The 24420-nt window shown below is 38.8% G+C and overlaps 1 protein-coding gene across 3 annotated transcripts; it reads left to right on the top strand.

The window, feature by feature from the left end:
• The first annotated feature begins 377 nt into the window (after positions 1–377).
• Positions 378–5771, top strand: LOC124320639. 3 transcript variants are annotated; one of them, XM_046783491.1, is made up of 6 exons: positions 378–597; positions 2565–2694; positions 2757–2909; positions 2974–3746; positions 3815–5318; positions 5386–5507. In XM_046783491.1, exons 2-6 carry the CDS (start codon positions 2580–2582, stop codon positions 5394–5396), a joined length of 2556 nt encoding a protein of 851 aa, XP_046639447.1. In that variant the 5' UTR covers positions 378–597; positions 2565–2579; the 3' UTR covers positions 5397–5507. The 3 variants fall into 3 exon arrangements, with proteins under 3 accessions (XP_046639447.1, XP_046639445.1, XP_046639446.1); XM_046783489.1 differs by having other exon boundaries at positions 3815–5771; XM_046783490.1 differs by lacking the exon at positions 378–597 and adding an exon at positions 676–865 and having other exon boundaries at positions 3815–5771.
• The last annotated feature ends 18649 nt before the right edge of the window (positions 5772–24420 follow it).

The raw sequence follows: 24420 nt of genomic DNA, 5'->3' as shown, positions 1-24420 counted from the left end.
GTCGCGCCATTGGTCGAGCTTTGGCGGTCAAGCATGGCGGCCGAAAAATACAAATTCAAAAAATATCTCGAATTTCATTTCATTCACATTAAAATTAACGGAAACCAAAATTCTTATCCACAGAGCGGCCCAGCAGTTATCATTTGTGTGTGTAAAGGCCGGTAGTCGCTAAAAAAACTGTAAAAGACACTGAAACCTGTCAACCATTAGCAGGTATACCAAGACATATTGCCCCCCTTTTTATATATTTATTTTAAAATTGTTGTAGAAAATTTTCAAAAAAAAATATTCCCCCCTCTAAACTGTAACCAGAGAGAAAGAGTAGGAGGAGCTAAAAACTGGCTCGCGCTCGCCTCGAGGGCCCCAGTCGAGTCGAGGTCTCCATGACGACTGGAGGTTTCAGACAAATTTCTCTCTCCCCTTCTTCTGCTTAACAACAACTGGACTCTAGTGTCAAGTGAACCTTCGAATATAGTAGAGTGAAACAAAACTTGTCCCGAAATAATTGAATTCACTTCAATTTTAGCGTGTGTGTGTGTGTTTAGTGCACTGATATTAGGATTAATCTACCGAATTGTTTCATCCAATTGTTTCAAGGTGAGCACAACCGACATTTTTTAATTCTTTTTAACTCGCAATGTGGCAACGTGTTGAAAGCGTTTTGGAACATTTTTTGGCTCTGTCTGTGTGTGTGGGAATGTTTTTCTCGGTGTAGAAAAATTTCATTTCGATCTCAAAGGCCGCCATTTCACATCGATTGAATAGATTCTTTTTGTCGTTTGTTAGAAAAAGAAAAAAAAAAAGATTAGCCACCCGTTGACTGAAAGACTTAACCCAAGAAAAAAGGGTTGGGCAGCACCCACAGGTAACAAAAATACGAGAGAGACTTAACTAGGGTGGTGTTCCTTCTTTTCATTTTTTTTTTTTACACAATAAAAAGAATCCAATAAAATGCTTTGGTGGGGTCCATTTTTTCTCTCTGCGCGGGCCGTGTGGATTTTGTTTTGCTTCAGATCATTGGAGACACGACGTGCTTTATTTCTACCCGACAGATTTTTCAGTGTCGTTTTTCTTTTGTCCTCTAAAATCCTTCAAATGGATGAAAATCCACGGAAATATTCTCTCCTTTTTTTGTATTTTTAAAAAAAGCTCTCGATTTATGGCTGTCGACCATTTCCGAGCTGCTTTTCTTTTTTTAAAATCCATCTGGGCCAGGGCAGATGACAGGTGATTATACACAAACACCTTTTTTCTTCTTTTCTTTAAAAAGAAAAAAGAGAAAATGTATGTATACGTAGGGGGGTCTCTGTCAACAGACGACACTCCCTCATCCGGAGCGGATTATTGTTTTTTCATCATCCCTTTTTAACGACCTCTGAAAAATAATAATGACGAGGTTATAAGTTTTAAGTTAATCAGATTCACTAGAGAGAGAAAAACAATTTGAATGTCGAGTAATATAGAAAAGCAGCTGCATGTGTTTGGTCTGGAAAACCGTTTTCCCTCCCCCTTTTTTTTCGAATAAAGTTCTTCTTCTTCTGTGTGTGTAAAACTTTTTTTCTAGTCTGAAGGGTAAGAGAGTCAGCCAAGTGGACATCCCGGAAGCAGGTGGACCCGGTGTGTGTGTGTGTGTGTGTTGGAGGGTCTTCTCTTTTCAGGGTGGGGAGAAAAAGGCTCAAACACACGCCACATCCCCCCCCTTCTTCCTGCCTCAGGGTCTAGAGGGAACACAAAATCTTTTTTTTTTCTTCTTCTAGTTGTTCACTAAAGAAAAACGTACGTGTGTGTGTTAAGGCCAGGTGCTTTACGCGATTCATTCATATCCGCAATGGGTGCCCGTGGAGAGAGAGAGAAAAAAGCCAATCCCATCGGGAACGGAAGTGAAATGCGATACGGAACTGCATGGCCGACACATGTGCCCAGGAAAAAAAGACATGAGCACACGCACTCGCTCCGACATCGTTTCCTCTTGGTGATTTTTATATTTTTCTAGAAAAATATGGGACCTTTCAACTTTGTGTTGGGAACATTTCACCTCTGGTGTGTGTGTGGAAAAGTTCATTTTTCTTCTTTTTCCCGGTTGCTGCACCAACAGCCCAACACCACCAGAGGTCACAAAACACATTGTATAGCTTTCTCTCTCCTGTTTGCGGCTGCCGCCAATTTGGCACCGTCCTACATCCCAACATCCAGCTGCCTGCAGACAATGTCTCGGTGTGTGTGTGATTATATAAGATATGTGGGTTTATCGCCGTGACCTTTTTCTCCATCCCCACCTCTCATTAGAAACATTCTGGAATGATTATTAGACATCCTACGACTAGTACTAGAACCGAGTAGTATCAATGACCTCTTTGCCACTTGTGTGCGCAGTTTCGACGAACTCTGAACCGGAAATGTCTGTTGCAGCTGCGCTTTGCATCCGCCTCTTGTGTTGAAACGAGAGATGAGCTCCTTCTCATATTTTTGGTTTTTCCCGTCGACTGCTGTTTCATTTTTTCTTTTTCAAATGGCTGTGGAAAGTTTGAGGGAAAAATGCTCATTTCTGTTTTTCACGTTCAAAGGTTCATCCGTCGGCCATGACAGTCGACGCCGGACGCAGACTCTTGTTCCTAGGCGTCATCCTGTGGCTGGGCCATCAAGACTGTCGAGCTCTTTTGCCCACTGCACCCACAGATCAACATGTTCAAATCGGTAAATTTTGTCAAAATAATTATCAAAATTTTAATTCTAATTTAATTACAATTATTTTTTAGTGCTGTTACATCGAAGAGGATTGGATTGCAATGCCGACAGCGATAATAAAATTGCAAACAGTGTCAGTCTCTCGGCCAGTCAAAGGGAAATGGCCGCTCGATGGGCATCGGAAATCCTCAATAACAAAACGACACCTCACCTCTTTTCTATCGGTAATTATTTAACAATTTCAGGCTAATTGGATTAATTTAATTGTAATTTCTTTATCGCGATTAGATGTGGAAGTGATGGACACGTGCGGAAGCGTCCAGGCCACTGCCAAACGGTCGCTGCAAGTCGTCCGACAAATCAAAAGCAGCGGAACGGCCGTGCTGGGCGTGATCGCTTTAGAGGAGGCCGACGTCCTTGCCGAGGCCGCTCGTGTCTTGAGACGTCACAACATTCCGCTGGTCGTGGCCACGCCCCGAGCCGCTGAAAGCGAAGCCGCTTCTCTGCTCCTCTACGCTCCAGACGATCCGGCCGTCTTCACTCAACCGGACAATGTCTTTTCAGCTGTGCCAAACACGGCCGCCGTTGCCAGGGCCACCATGGCGGTGGCCAAAGGAATCCAGTGCCAATCCATCCGCATTCTCGGCACGTGTTGGAGAACAATCCGCATGGCGGAAAGAGCCGCCAGACACTTGAACATCCGGGTCACTGCCGCCGAGCATTTCATTGGCGATTATTCCGGCAGTGCCACGGCCTACATTTCCAATTTGACGCTACACCAACACCTGCTAGAACAGCAGGACGGAGTCAGAGTGGCTCTGCTGATGGAACCCAACGAATTGACGGAATTCATGAGCCAGGCGGTCAGAATATCCAGCGGAAGGAAAATCACTTGGCTTCTGGGATGCGTGGCGGGCGCAATCAGCCCGCAGACGGCCGCCCAGTGGGCCCTGGATCTCTCCAGCAGCGCGTTCCTGGTCGAACCCCATTTACAAGAGCTGGCCGGATTGGCGGATTACATGCGTCTTCACGGAGTTGTCCATCATCCCCTCGACAACGAAGTGAGTTTTTTGCACTTTTTGATTTGAATTGAATTCCATTTCTTAACGGATTATTTTGATTTCAACAGATTCCGCACATTGTTCAAGCCGTTTCCGCACTGGGTGCCGCCTTCCACTTGCAGGAATTGTCTCGTTGCGTTCAAAAACCATCCGCCAACGCAACTGGAGATGACACCACCAACAGCACCATCGAATTTGATTGCAGTCCCAAATTGAATGCCGATCCATCCCGAGTGCCCAGTCAAATGTTGACGGCCTTGCGACAGTTGAGCATGCCGGCCACATCAAGCTCTAGAGGTCCGGCCGAATTGGAAGGGACATCCAACCATTTCACACCTTCCGGCCGACTGGTAGCCAATCGTTATCTCATCCAGAAACTAATGGCCGGATCGGGAGAAAGTTCACCGGTCGCCTGGTACTCTGACGACGATGGATTAGTCCTGGCCGCCGTGATGACGTCACAGTCTCGTTTCGACTTTTTCGGCCACGCCTCATCGGTCCCCCTCCTCAATTCCGTCCCTCCTTTCGTCATCGATGAGCGGGCCGTCGACTACAGCGTGGACAGCACGGACGATCCCGAACAGGATCAGCAAGAACCGACCGGTGGACTTTTGCTGGATGACGTGGATAATCTCATCACGGCAAGTCCGTCATCTCGTCCGCTTTTCTTGTTCGTTCAAGGACGAACTTGGGCGGCTTCCATCCTGGCCGTCTCTGCCACTGAATTGCTGGCCGCTTTCTACATCCTCATTGTTTTGGTATCGCGCATGTGCGGAACGGATCGGGCCACAAGCATCCGGCTCTCTACCAGCCAGACCATGTCCTTACTCTTGTTGTTGGCCGTCATGGCTCAGTTGATGAGCGTGGCCCTCTTCGTTCTGCCGGGACTGGCCACTTATTTAAAATTTTTCCTGCCGCCGCTATTCCTCGTGACCGGTTACGCTCTGCTTCTGGCCAAACTCTTCCAGTTCCGGCACTTGGCTTCCGCCGGACTGGGTGGCTCCGTTCCCCAATGTCCCCTCTACGTGGCCGTTTTACTGGCCGTCGCCGTCCAAGCGGCCGTCAGCGCTCATTTTTATACTCAACAGGAACAGCAGCGCCAATTTATGACAACGATCGAAACAGACAACAACAACAACAACGACTTACCTTTGCTCTACCTCTTCCTCATGGTCCTGGTCACGGTGACGGCCCTCTACGCGTCCAGCTTGAAGCACATCCGCCAACAGCATCGAGAAGCTCAACTCATTCTCATCGCCACGCTGACGTCGGCCACTCTGATGCTGGCCTGGGCCCTGGCCGTCACTCTGGGCGACCAAGAATATCGCGACGCTGCCACCGCTGGACTGCTGGTCCTCTTGGCCGCCTCCGTCCTCGGCTCCATCTTCATCCCCCGAGTGGTTCAACTGAGCCGGCAGAGGAGGCAGCTCTCCATCAAGTCGACGTACGCCTGCAACATTTCCATGGCCTCCGGCATCCCCACCAGCCCGTGGCTGGACTACAACTTCGCCAACAACAGTGCAAAAGATCCCAAATGGCAACCGCAGAATTACAGCAGCACCAATCATTGTAGTAATAGTTATAATTCCAATAGTAATAGTTATAAGAGTAGTAGTAGTAATAATAATATGAATAATAGCAACAACTTAACCAACGATGTCAAACTCTCGGGCAGTGGACTCATGAGGCATCCGGCTTACTCCGGCCGGCACTGATGTTCATTGGACACCCCCCAACGGTCAGAGAAGCCCCTCCCCTCCCCAACATGCAATTATATCGATTGATGAAAAATGAAGACATGTTTGTTTGTTTTTGTTTAATTTTTTTGCTTTTTTTTTTTTTGGTTTCTCTCCTCCACCAGCAAAACAAATCTATTCTTGTCATTTAATTAAAAACCTCCCCCCTAATAATTTTTTTTTCTCGCCTCGTTTATTTACAAATGTATTTTTCGTGTTTGTGTTTACTCAAGGTCTCTTTTTTAACGACGACAATTCAATAATAATAAACGGTAGGACGTCTCAATAATTGGGTTTGCCAATTGAATTAATGGAAGTTGTTCAAAATTTCGTTTATTTTTTTAAAAACCAACCCGCCTGTGTTCCGATTTTGACTTCATCAAGTTCGAATTCGACCGTCAGATGGCGTATGAGGAACTTTTCGAAAGCGTCGCTAGAATGCGAACTGCGTCAGCTTCTTGCCGCGGCAAATTCAAAACGGCGGCCGCCAGCTCAGATGGTATTCCCTGCTCGACTATCAATTTAGAACGACTATAGGACGGCAATAACTTTTGGGTTCCAATTTCATTCAAATTTACCTGCAATTCTCGCTTCTCCTTTTTCACTTTCGTACTACTGATTAACTAAAAGATTCTAGTTATTACTGTACACGGTTGTTTTTATTAAAGTTGTACTAGCCAAACGATTTGTTGTTTACAGTGAAGTTTTGGTGGTTGTGGGAAATGCATGTTGACGCCGCAATCGCCACGCTATTTTGCATCGGTGCATTCACTCCCCAGATCTCCGCAATCGGTGGAAGATTTCTAATAACTCTACGACCCCGTAACGGCGTATCTCAACAAACCCGAAATCTTGATGCTCAAGAAGTGGAGTCCATTGCTGCTACCGAAGACCTGTTCAAAGGGAAATCTACCATCTCTCAAAGAGATAGAAATTCCATCCAACTATGAGATAACAGATAAATGTTATTAATTGAACTAGCGGGGGAATAGGACGGATATTGGGCAGCTCATCAACAGTACGGGAAATTACCTTGGTCCCGCTTAGTCCTGCCGACTGCTGAAATGTTCGCAGACTAAGAGCCGCCAGGCAAATTCATTACAAGTGGAAAATAAAATAAATTAAGCCGATGAGTCTTAATTCCCTGCAGTTATTCTATTTTTCCTGAACCAGGAAAGTTGACACAAATTTTTTATCGATTAAGATTTTGGTGAACGAGAAGGCGATCAAAGTGAAACAAGAAGGCGACATAATAAAGAATCCAGCCCTTGCACAGAATTTGAGAATATTCGCTCGTGGTGGCCTTTATTGGAGTCTTTTACAATACAATGGAACGCTAGGTGACAGATTTGGAATACATTAAGCATAAAGGTGGAATCATCACCAAACAAGATCTGATGCAATATCGGTAAGCTGTAATATTTAATTCACAAATTAATTCACAAAAGAAGAAGCTAACTTAAAGTGACTTGTTTTATACTTCATACGTCATTCATATATATGTTGCTGAATTTTTTTTTTTAAATTAGTGCGCATAATAATAAAGAACAAATATTAATTAGAATGCAAAATAAAAGTTTGGAAATAAAAATACAATTAAATCCGCGACAACATGTCCAATGTATCCAAGGTATCCGATTTATGGTGACGCTTTTCCGCTGTGGCCCCCCTCCCACTGTATGTTGATCCACCGTCACTATATATATACGTACGTACTTTGCCGTAGCCGAAACCATTATGATTGACTTACTCACTATCCCATCTTGTCATTTCAATGTTATTTGGCTTATTTCCGGTTTTTTATATTGTTTAGCAACTCAAAATTTGGGTACACTTGATTCTTGAAACTTGATTCAGAATCTCAAAGACAGATTCTAGAGTTTCTGAGAGACTCTGATAGATTCTACGAGGTTCCTACGAGATTCTCAATCAAGTTTCCCCCAAAATTTCGCTAGATATACGATAACTTTGAATTTTTCCCGCTTTATTGTGCAGGATTTGGACAGCTTTTTCCTTTTCGTCACTTGTCGAAAAATTGACGGTGAGCCTAAGGCTATTGCAATGCGGTTATTCGTTTTTACCCGCAAAGAAAATTCCAGACAGCCTGTCTGGTTTCATTCATATATTTTTTTTTTTTTTGGGGGGGGGGAAGACATAACCAGTGGCTAAATGAGCCTATTACTCCTTTTTTTCTTCCCACCTTTCGCTTTGTTCCTAGCCCCTCAAAATTAGGACCAAAAGTTAAACATAGTTTCCCGCAATGTGGGTAGGTGGCTTTCAAAATAAAATCGCTGTTCGGATTTTTTTGGACCATACTGTACCTGATGTCCCTGCTATCAGATCATTTCCTACAGCGGCGCCTCCGTAAGAAAGTTATGATCTGATATGCCAGGGATTTAACTCGAAATGTTAATGGTTGCTGTACCAGAATATAAATTGTCAAAGACTCGTTGAAGTGATTACACATCACATTTAACTCATCTTGAGTTAGTAAATATTAATTATGTGCTTCACTGAGGGAGGGGTCAACACCACTTTCTTCAGGAATTGTTTAAACAGTTCATTACTGATCCCTACAGATCCCTACCTCGTCATAACTTTCTTCCGCAAATACGCGAAATAATGTGCACGTTGTTGTTTGTTTCAAATTGGGAATATTTTCAAGCGTTTGTTAAAGTAGCCTATAGATGCAACCGTCTTCCTCGACTTCGATTCCTACAAAATTTCTTTTATTGTCTATTTATTTGAAGTGACTGGCTCAAATGAACTTGATTTTTCGTTGCATAAGGTACTGCTTGAAACACTTTTTCATAACAAATTTTTCTAGGCTCACTGAACCATCTAGCAACTAACATTCGTCATCTTGCTATTTATCTTGCAGTTGCGCAGTTCTTTATTATTCTGGAGATTTTCCAATTACTTTCAGCTTGTGACCATGTTAATCTCAATAAGGAGGAAACACTAATAGAACCACATTTTCTATACAGTTCCCTTCCACAGTATTAGATTTTAAATGGGTATTGTGTGTTGAAAATAATTATAATCATTACAATTAATAATTACATTCTTTATTCGGAATAAGTTGGTGTTTAGTGTTATAAAAACTATTAAATGTTTAAACTAATCTTCCTTATGTATCGTTGGTTTTGTCATTAAAAAAAATTGTGTGTGATTTTAAACGATGTTCATTAAAAACAATTTTGATGCCTCGTGAAGCAACCTCTGTATTAAATTGGATGTTAGAAGAAATCTTGATTTCGTTGTTTTACGCCAGGGAAATAGAAGAAGGATTTTTTTTACTCGGCGACCTTGAAGTCACTTTGACTCAGCGTAGACCTTCATGGCAAACAAGTTTCTTTTTATTGACGTGATAATAAATCACGATACGTTCGCTGAATCATAGGCCTATATAGGAGTCACCTATACTGGTTGAAATTCGATTTCCCCTCTATTGGCAGCCGCAACTCGTTCAAGTTCCATGTCAATGAATCAATGACACGAAATTTAAAAATACAAGTATAACAATAAAGCTTGAAATGGTTTCTAATTGAATATTTTGATTGTTTGTTTGCAAATATTATTACGAGTGACAGTTGATGGGCCCAAAATATTTGTTAATCTTGCTGGGTAAATGTTTTTTTTTGTCACACCATGGCCGCAGCCGTCTTTTTGGTGAATTATTTCTTAATTGAATTGATTCACGGAATCAGCCACGAGAAGCTTAATTTTTTTTTCGTCGATATTCCGCGTTTCAGTCAAATTAGTGTTTATTTTAAACGGGAAACTGCTAAAGTTTTATTGAACATAAAATAGCAACGTACATTGGATTGTAATTTATTGGTAGATTTTGTTAGATAATAAAATTCTCCCTGTTTATACGTTGGTACAAATAGGCTTTTACATCACCGTGTTATTCATAGAGATTGGACTTATACATTGTGATTGACATCATATCTTTTAACATTGATGTTTACGAAAGCTTAGCTTCCACTCGTTTTAATTGGCTAAGCCTAAAAATTCGAGGTGAAATTGCAATCGCTTCACATCATGTGTATTAAATTTAATGGAATAATTGAGGTCCACAATGATAAGTGTGTTTAAATCGTGAGTAACTCTAGTGTCAGTATGATTGACCAAATCACGGTAATGAGTAGCTAATTAATTGTAAAATGATTAGTTACATGGTGCGCGTCAGTCGTTCCAGTTAGCTATGGTGTTCAGCATTCGACGCAAGATTAGTTTGGTTTATAATTAACTAAAGTAATGATATTCCCGTGAATCGTTTGAATATATGCTGAAATGTAGGCAACAACTATATAATATTCCTGGCATTCCCCTACGTTTGTGAGTTGAAATTGCCGCCGTTAGTCGTCGTTTTTTGCTCGCTAGATGGAGTGTGTTACTTAAACGAAAGAGTCAACTAACTTCAGTCGCGGTTGCATTGCTGCTGAAATGACGTCCAGATTGTCAGTGATGTTTAGCGATTTAAAGTCAATGTGTTGGCTTGGTTTCATCAAGAGGTTTGTCGTGCATTCGAGTGGATCTAATTCGTTAGGAAAGGTGAAATGCATCTCTAATAAACTGGAGTCCTTGAAAGTCTAAAGTGGACCCACTAAAATTTCCCATAACGACGAAAACTTGGACTTACGATTGGTGATTCAACATTCACTCGTATGGCATTTTTATTAACTTACCGTTAACTTGCAACCCGCAACCCCGGAAGTGGACGAACTGCGCATCGTCCACGACGTCGTTGGAAAATGATTTCGTCATACAGCGTAAGCAGCTTCTGCCGTGTTTATCTTGCAAGGGTAGGTAAAGCCAATATTATTTCATGGTTCAATATCTTTCATCGGAATGTGTTATTTTGAAAGAATGTTAAGGTGTGGCCTTGCTTTTCTTTTTATTCAAATAGAATACTAGGAAATTTTTCTCGATGCGTCTCGGTGGGCGTTTTATTGGCGGCAGGGTAGAGTTTGGGAAGGAAAACACAACCTTTGCAATGTTTAATTTGATTTCACGATTTTTTTTAACAAAAAGTAAAAAACGTTAACAGAGACTGTATAGCCCGACTGTTAAATGAATTACCATACTTCACGTACGTCGGGGGTTGCAAATTTACTGATTGTATTCCAGATGAATAAGATGTCATCCGCTCTCTATAGTTTAAAGGAAAACAAGTTAGGTAGACAACGCCAAGGCCATCGTTAACGTTTTCTGAATTCGATTTTGAATACCGGCTGGATTAAATAATAATTGTAATTTGATATAATTCAGTCTGTTGAGTTTATTTCGTTCGTCAAAAGACGTTTGCTCAAAGTGAAAAATAGTTTTTTGCTTCAATTTGAAAACGATGTCTCAACTAACAAATCTGCGTGAGATAATGAGATATCCTTTTTTGCATTTTATGAACAATGCCAAACGTAGAGTCCCGTAACGACTGTTGTAAATTTAATGGGAAGAATTATAACGCTAGCTGATCATATAGAGTTTTTATTGGTGTCGGAATGTTCGTGCAGTTTTCCTGCATGACTTGTTCAACTGGAGAACTTAATATTTGTTATTTGCAAGTTCAACCGAAGTGATCATAGTTCCTGATTGGTAAATTTTACTTTGCTGCGAGACAAGTACATGCATAATGTAAATTTCTAAATTATAGGAAGTTATCCAACGAGTGAATATCTCTGTCTCAAGTAAGCAAAAATCAAAAAATTTTTTTACTCTTCTGATGGTATAAGTGAAATGATTTAATTCCTAAGTGTAAACCGTATGCAGGACAGCCGAGTAGATGTTGACAGATGTGATTAAATCACCGGCAGCATATTCAAGTGAGCGCCAATAGTGTTCAAAAATCTGAAACAATCTTATAATTTGAATGAAACTTATTCTTGGCTACATAATAGCCCAACCTCGTAAAATGTCGTTGTGTCAAGGACTTGGCAGCTGAGACATTAATGTTGACGTGGATATGTTGTCAAGTGGTGATTTGCTTGGGGTGGAAAATTAGTGACATATAATATCTGCGTGTGAGATTAGAGCCCACTATCAATGTAGGAACGCAACAATTCAAATTGAATGGAATCTTAACTCGAAAGCCATGACAAGCGACACACCCGAAGCATTGGAAGTCAGGCTTTATTTTCAGTATTTGACATTGAACAGAATTTGACCTAGATTTCAACTGCGATGGCGACTTTCTGTTGTTTTTTTTTTATTTTTCTTTCTCGTGTTATTAGCAGCGCAGCGTGCCCATGGCAACAGCGTCCCATAGAGCGTGACGCCATTTTGTCAACATTTCCCCTTTCGAATTAAATTATTTTCCCTACCTGTCACTACTATCGCACGCGTTCAATTTCGAATTACGAACTGTTGTTATCTACACGAGTGAATTGGAGCTTTGCTACCAATTGACGACATAGGAATTGTAGCAGTTACACCAGCAGTTCTATGGATAGTTCTCCGTATTTTAATCGTTTTATTTTAAATGTCAATTATATTTTTCGCATAAAGAAAACGCCGGGAAAAATAATCTATTTAATTGAAAACAAGAAATTGAATTTTTTCGACAGAAATTGCAAAATAACGGTTAATCTAATTGGCACCAGCCAAAAATTAAATAGTTGCTCTAAGTAAGAAAAGGCAGTATGAATTCCCGAACGAAGAGTTAAAAGCAACATGAACGCGTTACGAGTGAAGACACGTCGGAATACTATGCGCCAACCCTTCATATGACAATGTTCACTTTATTAAAGATCGAAATAGTTATCGCAGATAGCGTCTACCTAATTATTTATTGGATTCTGGATTCTAGTCATTGATTTCAAAATCAGTCTTACCAAACCATTCTGTTTTCTAAGGTTGGTAACTTGTTATTTTAGAAGAGTCAAATTGAACCGGTTGCTATACTTAACAAATGTCAATGTTATTTTGACATCTCAAGGACCTGTTCGTATTGCTTCCTCATGAACTATATAACTAACGTCACAGATGGTAAAAATTGGTGGCTTACAATTGTGACAGTTCTCATTTGCGTATTAACAAACACAATATAAAGTGTCTGTTAACAATTTAAATGATTCGCGAATCTATACTTAGCTCACGCCATCACATCATTTACACGCAAGGGGCCACGAGAAGCGAGCTTTTTATTTCTCGTCGATATTTAGCATTTCAGTCCAAGTAGTATTTATTCAAACGGGAAACGCATCTTGTTCATTGAACTAAGAATATAAACGTTTATTGTAATGTAAGTTCTTGGTTGATTTACATAGTGGCTAATTTGTTCGTGATTATACTTCGCAAGGAATAGGCATTATCACCACGGTAAATTGAAAGAGAATTAGCTTAATAAGTATGATTATCTTTAAGTGTTTAAGACAGAAATATCGATGTTGTCCATGTCAATAAAACATAGAAATAAAAATACATTATCTCTAATGACTGAATGACGTATCACATCGCTGAAGCATAAAGAAATAATTGGATCAAGGTCCAAAATAATTAATGTGTTAAAATCGTGTCACTCTGGTATCTGTGAGACTAAAGAAACCGCGGTTATGAATGGATAATTAATCTTATTGTGTTTAGCTTTCATTGTTATCGTCAGTCGTCTTAGTTAACTATGGTGTTCATCAATCGAGAAATAGTTTTAGTTAATCTAATTAGAATAATTATGTCTTCGTGAACTTTTTTCTTTTGTTGAAACACAAGGAAGATGACGGAAGCAGGGATTTTTTATTTGTTGTACAGTTTGATGGGAGGTTTTTAACGGCAATTTGGATTTGGGCGAATTACTATCGATTATCCTATATCGATTATACTATCGCTCTGAATTGGCTGGAATATCTTTTCGTGCAGAAGGCAGTCAGGCGGAGGTCGGTGTTGCTGACCATTGCTGACGCACAAACTTATCTTAATAATCATATAAATATATCCATTTACGGGTCAATTCGCTAAGTGAGCTGTTTATATGAACTTCTAGATGGTTTCTGATAATGAATATTTCATCCAATACGTGATGCGTTCCCCAATCTTTCGTTTTTTCTTCCATAAGGTGAGAAGAAAATGCTGTGCCATGATCACTCATAATCCTAGTGGATCCACCGTGACGGAAATGGATGTTTTCATTGATGAACTTAACCACAAGTGCACTGGTAGTGTCTGTTACAGATGCTGGTTCCACATGTTTAATTATGTTGTCTAAACACATTAAAATATGTTTCTTTTCACCACTCGTTGCTTTGAAGGAACAAAGTTGGTCCATCCCGACGGTATGAAGGGACGAAGGTGGTCTATTGCGACGGTATGAAAAGGACAATCAGGTGGGAGGGATGAGTTGCAGCTTTCCGGCAGGGAATCCATATCCATGGACACACCTATGAAACTGACAATAATTACATGACAACACATATTTGCGTACACTCTTTCGAAATTTTGGTCACTAATAACGTTCGCATACTCGGATGATTTTCTTATCAATGCTCATGAATGGAAGAGGGGTGATCATGAAAGAATTTAATAATTTTTCTACGCAATATAGACAGGACACACAAAAAGAATTTACGGCAATGAGAGGGATTTTTCTTATACAATACTTTAAGACAGAGTTTTAAATTTGCTTGCACTTCATTAGGGGCACTATATTTCAACCAAATAAGTAATAGGAGGCAGTTGGCTATCAAATTGTTTTTGGAACGCCAATTCAGTACTCATGCTCGGGGGCTTTCTACTATCAAGAACACAAACTCCATGACCGATCTCGGAGCCACTAGGTCCAATACAGGATTTATTAGGGTTGCGAGATAGGGCATCAGCCACCAAATTATCTACAACTTTGACGTGGCAGATTTTGAAATGAAATTCTTGCAGGGCAAGAATCCATCTTGCAAACTTTCCACTGACATCCTTTTTTCGACCACAACCACCGAACAGTTGAGCTGTCCGTTTAACCCTGAGAACCGGCGACCATACTCGTGCGATCTAAATTTCTTAAAGCCACAAAAATTGGGGCACTCCATATCGTTTGCGTGGTATTCCATCTCGGCATCTTTCTGCTTCAGGCTGGCGTACGCAATTGGCCGAAGTCCTTGCTGGGAATGTATTGACTCCCCAACAGCCCATTTCAAGATCTGGCCATCGGAGTCGCTTGCCGCGTCATCTCAACGATTTACCTTTACCCCAAGTGTGTAAATCATCCCTTTTATACTAGCAATAAATTAGTGTGAAGCTAAAGTCGATCGAGTCAACACCTTACTCTTAAGTGTAATTTATTTCTCATCTTTGGGTATGTAACCGGTAGACACTTCCGGCAAAGTGTTACAGTCTCAACATGGTCCTTCGAACAGATTGAAATCAGTATTTTCTTTTTTTTGGTCAGCTCACACTAAAACTTGTTCCCCATTTCAGTTCCCAATTTCTTTTACTCATTTCCCCCCTTTGAAAATTTGATAGGGTAAACGTAGGTAATAGCCAAGCAAAAAATTTCTCTCGCTTTCAAATCAGTTGTTCATAAATTGTTGCTCTCTCAGTCAGACAAATAGAATCTCGGGGTCTAGTTTAGAGAAAAGCCTCAAAAGGAAGAGTTAGGGGAGACTGGAGTAAAACGGGACGGTTTTCGTTTTCCCCCTATATCTCCCCAACTAATTCTTTAATTTCGTTAAAAATTTTTTTTTATGTATTCTTTATTGTAATGTACCCCCCATATTTTTTTTATAATTTTATAATAAACTATTTCCCCATAAAAGGCCTTTAAAGTTTACTCAGATTTATGGGAGGAGCCTATTTTTGGGGGTAAGTGAGGACACTGGGGTGGGTGGTAAGGGACGTCCTCCGTTTTCGCCTTAAAATTCATTAATAAAATTGAAAAAAATTGAAAAAGGGTTCCACTGCATAGACTCTTTGAGTTTATAAATGTTTCAATTAAATTATTGTGTTAATTAACCTTTTTTCTTATATATACAAAAACCCTTATGGAGCTGTAGGACATCCTGCGTTGCTAGGTCAGGAAATCGAGCCTCTTAAAAATGCTGTACGCTGATTGGTCCGTAACTGTCCCATTTTAGGCAAAAACGGCTGTCCCAAACAACCCGATTATGACTCTTTTTTAAAAAAGTTCATACCGTCTAAACAAATTGGTCTAAAATTCTAATTTTTGTTTTAAACGATCAAGAAATGAATCAGCTTCATTTCAATATTAAATTTACATGCCATTATCGTTTATTTGTTTCTATAAACATAAAATGGCGGAGACAAAAATTTATAAATAAAAACCGTTTTTTTAGTTTTGTCAATAACTCATGCAGTTGTTGACAAAAATCAACAAAATTTCATGCCGAAGTAGATTATACAGATTTACATAACACACTAAAAATTTTTAAAGTTTTATTAACATCTACTATTTTTCCCCCCACTGTCCCTTTTGACCCGGTGTCCCATTTTACTCCAGTCCCCTACAGGGCTACTCGGTTGTTTTTGTTAAGTCTCCACATACTATTACCTTAATTGATGGTACTAGTTCAAATGATGAATTATTTTTTTAAATTTTTTTCGCGAATCGGAAACGGGCCATGTCATTCCAGCAGTACGCTGGAGTCTGGAGCCTTATCCAATCGATCTTTTCATCAGTTAACTTAAATAAATCAAACAATAACCAACTTCGTCGTCCAATGAAATTAATTAAGTCGTTGGAAAAGACTACTAGAAGCGGATTGATAGTAGGAAAAATAAGATTTTGAGAATAAAAAGTTACTGGACGGGGAAAGCTAAGAAGTTTCAATACCATTTGGTGTCGGAACGATAAAGTTATTTCTCGATCAAAGACAGATAAAATGTAGTACTACAAATGGCTTAGAACTGATTTGGTACAAGACTTCACGGCGATTTAGTCTTCATCGCTAAATAATTTCATCAAAGAAAGAAATTTTAAATCATCTGATGGGGCCACCGAAGCAAGTCGAGAACGAAGGAACATTTTTACATAAAACATAGCAGTAAAATTAGCCACTCGTTTAACATTTCTTCTTTCTTCAATAGACATTGCAAATTCTTCAGATAATGACTGGATCTTTAATAAGTAAATCGCATTCGCCATGTAGCGAGCATGTTGGTTAACGCCTGATATAAAACATTTATCAGTGAGAGCTTTAAGAATTAAAAATTCTTCTAACCTGGCTTTCGAAAAGAAAATGGATGAACTATGGAGCACCAAGATAAAATAGTTTGATTTCCAACAGTTCACGATAATCTTCCAGTGGTAAGACTTCTTCTTCGTACAATGTTTCACCCCATGAAGCTACTGATTCCGCAACAGCTTTTAACTCGTCACTTAGTTCACTATAATCCAACAGTACTAAGGCAGATTTGTCTTTGTTTAAGGAATGTCACAGTTTAAGCATTTCCCAATCATTTTAAAATCTGGCGAAGATAGCATTAGGTGGGTTCTTCGATGGAGTTTTACCATTGATATCTTGCGGAACATAATTGATGTGGACTCCATAGACGTGATGTCGGCACGCCATCCACAGCAATGTCACAGTTTAAGCATTTCCCAATCATTTTGAAATCTGGCGAAGATAGCATTAGGTGGGTTCTTCGATGGAGTTTTACCATTAATATCTTGCGGAACATAATTGATGTGGACTCCATAGACGTGATGTCGGCACGCCATCCACAGCAGAGTTCTTTTCAAATGACTCTCTAGGATAATAGCACATCCATTCAGGCGACCAGTATTAGAAGCCGTGGTGTCGAACGCAAGAGCTGTTACGTTTTAAAGACAGTTCCAGTCGTTTAACACCTTGACCAACGCAGTAGTTTGTTCTTGTCTAGTAGATCGAGGCATGATTGGTATGCCTAAGATTTTAGGATAGTCAATTAACGACTTTCCAATAACTAGTATTACAACTCTATCATTAGCTTTTCCTGTATAATATCTGAAAAACCACATTGTTATTATTTTAATTAATGTTACTGAAACAAATCCCTTACTTAATCAATTTTGAGCCGCAGTGAACTGACGCGAATGTTGGAGGCACAAAAGATTTCTTGATACTGGCAACTAATTGCTCTCTATTTTTTAAACCCTGTTGATGGGTTGTGCTCTTCAATACGGACATTTAAGAAATATTTCCACCTCCAGCGGTAACAAAAGAAGCTTGCATTACCACATGATCTCGAACAACCAGGTTTCTACTGTCAACTGCCTGTCCTGTAGTTTTGGCAAAAGTTCTTGCTAAGTTTTCAAGAGCAATTTTGATAAATTTCTCTTGAAGGCAGATACCTAATATTCTTCTCAATACGGCTTAGTTCAACGAAAGTTTCTTTCCATTTGCAAGACTAATGTCACTACCAAAACCTAATAAAGTGTCTCTTTCTCACTGTTTCTTGTGACTTTCCTCTCCATGTTCGTCGTAAACAATGGAAAAAAGATTGATCCATAACGACAATGGCAATCTATTTAAAAAGTACTATCTACCTCGGGTATCAACATCATCAAAATAAAAAAATCAAATGTAAAAATGAGACATCCTAATGAGTACCCTTTAATTTTCTTGATTATAGTTCTCTTGTGAGGAGTTGGACAAATCGCTCTATAAAACACCATTCTACTGCAAATGAAGTTAAATCATTTGATTTTATGGTTTCCAAAGTTGTATCAGAATAGCCTGGCGTGCTCGGGAAGGAGAAGGAAAGAAAAGTTGCTTTACAGGTAAATTTCAATTTACAAATATCACCATTCAGAATTTCCAATCTTGGCCCTAGTCCCTGAGCTCTTGATGGTTGAACTTTATAAAATACAATTTCTAACCAGAACAGAGAAACCGAGAGAAAAATAAACTGGAATAATCAACCTTGAACCATAGAACGCCAGATGAGCGGTTCCATGTGCCAACCAACATTGTATTTCTTATATGTTTACTGCATTGGACCAGATCAAAAATTCTTCCTGGGTTAGAGTATTAGTTTACCGAATTTAGGTAGATTTATTTGCAAAAATCTACAAACATGTCCTTCGAATTCATCTTGAACCGGCAATTCTTTGTTTGAAACGCCCAATTCTCTCAGAAAAAACCATTCTGGTTTAGCAAGGGATCTCAATATATCCTTATCACCTTTAAACATGTATGAAAAAATAAATACACATAACAATAATATGGTAAACTATGAAGGCACTTACTACCTGTTGTAAAAACTGAAACAGGTGTGAGACCTTAAATATTTGTCAACATATCAGGATTTAGAATGTGATCAATATCTATATAGATGTAAGGAGTGGGGTTCAGCATTTATCCACATCAAGACAACCGCATAAGTATCGCAGAATGCATCGTCAAGTTTGTCGTCGTATTTGAACACTACATCTCTCACTTGCCTTTCCACTTAAATGCCATGTTCGACAGTTTGTGCACTGTCATTGTCAACATTCTCTGCAAACCTTAGTACGTATTCGCAATGATTTCTACGCTAGATCCAATCGTTAACCAATCATGGGTGGTTTGATAGTAGACTAGTCTTGGTATGACCTTGGTTCTCAATTGTTTTCAGTGCCACTGCATTGTTGTAAACAAGCAGAAGGGTTTTCAAAAACTGATTTCAGCAACTGATTGTGAAATATCTGAGACTATCACTTATTTTTTCGCTTTAAAAGAATGAAACGACGTTCACGATTTTCAATCGTGAACTGTTATTGTTAAAAGAATCGAGTAATCGACCGATTGGGGCCTTTCCACCCACTCAAATATTTCCAACCATTCCAGATATTCATGAAACACCTGTGATTCTAGTAGCCATGTAAGGGAAATCATAGTGTAACACAATTCTGTTAAATTTTTACAATTCATTTTTTTACAGAGATACGGAAGTAATTGTTTATATATACTTCCGACACTCTTCCCCCGATTGCATTGTGGACGATGTGCCAGGGATTTGTTCGGTATCTAACAATGATCTATACTTCTAATGATTCCCTGGGATTGCTAGTCAACAAGAATGATATTGTGAAAGAATAAACTTGCACTGCTATATGGAAGAAATAAACTTTCTCTTAGTGGCCTATTATTAGATTTGAAAATTGACATGATATCTTGTTTTCCTCTGGACTATATGCATCTGGTTCTTTTTGGAGTTTTTAAGCGGCTTCTCACAATTGGACAGGTCATTGGAGTAAGAAGCACTTCAAGGATAAACTCGACCGTGGAAAAAAGCACAATTAGGCTTCATCGGATTCGTTCATCCTACCCACAAGAATTCCATCGTGTGATCACATCGTTTAAACACGCAAGGCCTTAAAAGCGGTTGAATTGCGAAAGCTTCGCGAACCCTTCTTCTCTATATTGAATCAGTAATTTTTTAAGGGATGCAACCATTTCCTGTATCTACACTTGGCCGTCAGAGTAGTGTGTTCTCCAACGATGTGCAAAATGTATTCACATGTAGGAAGACAATGTTTTCAATATTTTACAATATTTCAATTTGGGAAGATTTACGGAAGTAATCATCTGGTGTACAATGTGCACTCCATCACACATTTAGTAGACGATTGCCCACAAGATTCGATTTCTGCTTTCCCTTTCGCAATTTACCTTACGAAACTGGGACGTTGAAGTCACTTATATAAGATCCACGAATAAAGTATTTGCACAGATGGCAAGAAGAATTTCAGAACTTGAAAACATATCAGAAATGGATCAGACTATTAGAACCTCGATATTCAACCCTGAAAATCCTGCGGCCTGTGTGAGCACATCACTGAGAAAACATTTGAAATCCAAGACCAGAAAGGACTCGTACTATCTTTGTGAAAATGGGACGGCTCTGAAAATTGTTGTTTTTTCCAAAACTCTTGTGTCGTTTCCATGTTTCACAAATCCAAGAAATCTGTAGAAAGAGCCAATGAAATAAAAAATTATCGATATATTCCGGTCAGATGGCTTGGAAGCAAAACAAAACAACCTGGCAATAAGTGAATTGAAACTGGTTGCTAAATGTTGGGTTATTGCAGCAATCCAACTCAGAATTTGACTGTTTCTGGTGCAAGCATTCAACAATCGGGTAATTTTCTATCGTCGTTCTATAAGTAGTATTTATAATATTTGATTGTAAATTATAAATTTAGATTTGAGCACATCATTATATACATCAGTAAATGGGAGATGGTAAACATACCAAATAGTGAGAAAAATGGCAGCCAACTAACGACAAATTCGACTGTTCCAAATAGAAGTATTCAACAATCTGGTAACTTTCCATCACCGTCACATCAGAATTATTTTCAATTTTATTTGTAAATTCTTTTTAAAGGTTTGAGTTTATCTTCATACACAGTAAATGGAGCGATGGCGAATGAATCAAATCGTGAGAGCAATGGTAGTCATATGCATTTAAAAACTCTTCTGCTGGCGGTGCTAACTTACGAAGACCTGATAATATTCTATGACATTTTATAAATTATCAATTAACTATATAATTGTTAATTATGTTTATGGTTGAAGTTCGTCATAAACAGCAAATGAAGTCCTGTCTTATGAGCCAAACCGTGTAAACTTAGACATCATGTACCCAGCTAAGAATTTTACGTGTGAATTTAAGTAAACGTGAATTTTTAGTGTCTAAAATGAAATCGTTCGTGAACTTCTTCGAGCTTACGTTCAAAATATATAATTATACGTTATAATTTATGTTATAAATCTCACAACATACTTAATGCAACAATTAAAATTTGTACCTTTTATAGAAACTTATAGTTACTTGGAAAACAAAATGAATTCTTTGTCAACTAGTATCCAAGAAGTAAAAGATTTTCTAAAGACAATTTTTCTAATGATTCAAAAGCCATTACATACTCCTAAAAAATTCCAACAAAAATGTAAAATATTTTTTGGACAACGTGAAGCGGTTGATACAAAATATGCCTTTTGATGAAGTGGAACAGTTAGTGGCGCTTGAAAAAGTTTTGATGGGAGAGAAACACTCCACAATTTGCATGTTATGTTCGGTTGATATTATATTCTTTTAAAATGTAAATGTTAGTAATTATTTCTCTCATAGGTCTGCTACCTAGTGAACCAATTTAAAACTGCAACACTCAAGCAATTTTTGTGAGTCCTATCTGGAGAAAGATTTCTACAGAAAAATTGATGCAAGTACAGTGGAAAACTTGACGGGGATACGATCAAAGAAACGGAATTTCTGAAATGATTCATCTCGTCTCAGTGATTGGAGGCAAGAAAGCATAGTTTTGGTAAGCACAGACATTTTATTTAACTCTGATTTTGTTCCAGTTTCTCTTGGACTTTACTGCCGAAACAAAAAGTTGAAGAACCTTCGATAGTTGAACTTAAAGACTTCATTCAGAAGGCGAGAAGTCAAGGCGGGTCACGGTTTCGTACTACCAATAAGATTTCTCATTCTGAAGCAATGAACAACCATCTTGCTGCTCTGGAGAAAGATCCTGATTGTCGTGCTGAATCAGTTGTGTTTACTTCAACAATCAAATCGCTCTCGTCTGTTTTGTCATCGGATTTCAAAGCGTTCCAGTTCCAATGAGCATCTAGGGTCACACATAAAAGTTTTATATACGTCCTTTACACAAAAAATAAAACTTTGTCTATAAAATTTGTTTTCTTATATTATTATGAAATATTATTTTTTTTAATTGGATTTTTTAAATCCTTAATTTTGAAATATTTTGGAAGTTCAAACAGCATACCGCCTTAATTGTTGCTGGTAAAACCTGAGTATTCCAAAAAGTCTAAGATACATGATTTATTTTTTCATTTTTTCAGTCAAACAATGGCGTAAATTCATGCAATTTTCCAAAGCATATTTTAAGATTTATGCAACGGTTACATCCATAAATAATGGATAAGTTTCCGCAAACCATTCACTTGGGTACCTATGAGTAGAGGTTGCTGCGTCTTACCACTTCTTCATCAAGCTTGATAATCAGGTACTATAACATTATTATTAACATAGTGCTGACTTTGTAATTGAAAGATAATTTTTCGAGGGCCTTCTACATTCATTACCTAGTAATGGTTCAACATCATCTTAGACGCAATGTATTTCTATTATCGCAGCTTCTCCATCACCATCTTTAAATACAAAAACACGGCATTGTTACTTTACTATTTTCTAAACTTGTATTTGATTTGCAAACCTAATCTATGCTGCGCCAATCTCGTCTTTTCATTATTGAATTCATTTAGTAGCTCCACTGTTGGATGAGTACCTATTATCCGTATTCAAATGAATTTCTATGACCTCATCTGATATTTAACTTGACAAGAGATAGATCTCCTCGTAAAAGGGCTCATTTTAATTATGCAGAGCTTTCGTCAGAGATATTCCTCCTAAAAGAAAAAAAGTTAAACCAACGACAGTTGTCGAACCACCCAAATTTCATAAAGTTATTTTTTTTTGTTTAACAGACAATGTGTGTGGTTGTTATATGATTTTCATCCTCTTCTTTTCAGGTAGGCGAAATAGTAAAACAAATAAAGCTAATGGTACAGCAAGCCCCTCTCCCATGGGTACGCGCAATCTCCCCTGTCCAACCCCCCTTCTGGCAGGCTTGGGCTGCGCGTCAGTCCCGTAAAACTCAGAATTTGCAACGTAAACACTTGTTAACGTTGTATCAAAAATTGTTAGTTTTCTCTGAACTGATTTGTTTCGGTGCCCCAAATGAAGGCGGGGCAGAACGGAAGAATGAAGGGCCTTGTGTCCACTGTTCAGACCACTGTTTTTTCACTGTGGTTAAGTGGCATTTTTTAATGCTGGGCTCCTTGTCTCCACTCGTTGGAGCCTTTTGTCGCCTCAGTGTCTTGGTTTGTCTCGTCATCGTCGTATACCTCAAAGTTGCCATCTTGGCACATTATTTCTGGACCCGTAGAGCAGCCACAACTGGAATGCATTGGCTTATTTAGGTTTTTTGGTGGAAACTGTGTTGTAGTTTAAGTTTGTTTAAGTTTGTTGTTTATGAAAATAACAGAACTTTCAAAGAATTTGGATGGTGAAGGAAAGTGTAGGTTATTGGAAAAGTTATCCCTATTACAAATTGACGATCCAAATTGGATTGACGACGATCTTTAGAAAAATACCATGATGCTCTCACAGTTATTCCACCAGTACCTTGGCCAAAACATATAGACTATTTCCAAAATGGGAGAAGTATAATAACTGGAGAGAAACTGTAAGTTGACAAAGACGTAATATCAGCCATGGAGCAGAGTCTAGAAAACAAATGATTCTGAGACTTTTCTGCATTGCAGCTTACAGCAACGCAGTCGTCATTAAAGCAAAAGTGTGTTATGAATGTGTGAATGAATAAAAGTGTTATCATGAAATGCTTATGTTTTTTTTTATTTTAATCGACTGTTACATTCTTCTTTTCTTAGGTTACAGCATCTTAAACAGCTGAGTGTTACATATTATCCTTGGGTCACTTGTGCTAAAGATGGCATGGTGCAGTTTGCCCATTGTACATGCACTGCAGGATAAAATTCCACCTAATGTTCATGTTTTAACAGATTATAAATATTAAATAGTACTATGTAAAATATGATTTAGTCTAGGTGAAATATGTACGCATCTAGCCACACTTTTGCATGCATTAATTTTGGACAACATAAACAAAAGGTGCACTGAGCAAAAATGTGGTTGGATTGAAAACCCTTCTAAGTCGGTAGAGTAATGAAACATATTAAATATATGGTTGCATGAATAATCATTAACTTTCATAGGAATGCTTTACACGAGTAGTAATCTTCGGTAGACAATTGATTTCTTTAATTTTCATGGTCAATGTTTCCAGAGCTTCTGAAGAACAGGTAAAAAAGCCAGAAAAAGACTGGCAGAAATGAAAAAAACAGCTGCGATAGGAGCTACTGATCCTGACAACTACACTGACTAAATATTCCAGATGCAGTAAAGAATCCCCCACC

This window comes from Daphnia pulicaria, chromosome 1 (genome assembly GCF_021234035.1).
Source record: "Daphnia pulicaria isolate SC F1-1A chromosome 1, SC_F0-13Bv2, whole genome shotgun sequence".
NCBI lineage: Eukaryota > Metazoa > Arthropoda > Branchiopoda > Diplostraca > Daphniidae > Daphnia > Daphnia pulicaria.
Note: the sequence above shows the minus strand (reverse complement) of the source record. Positions and strands in the feature narration are given on the sequence as shown.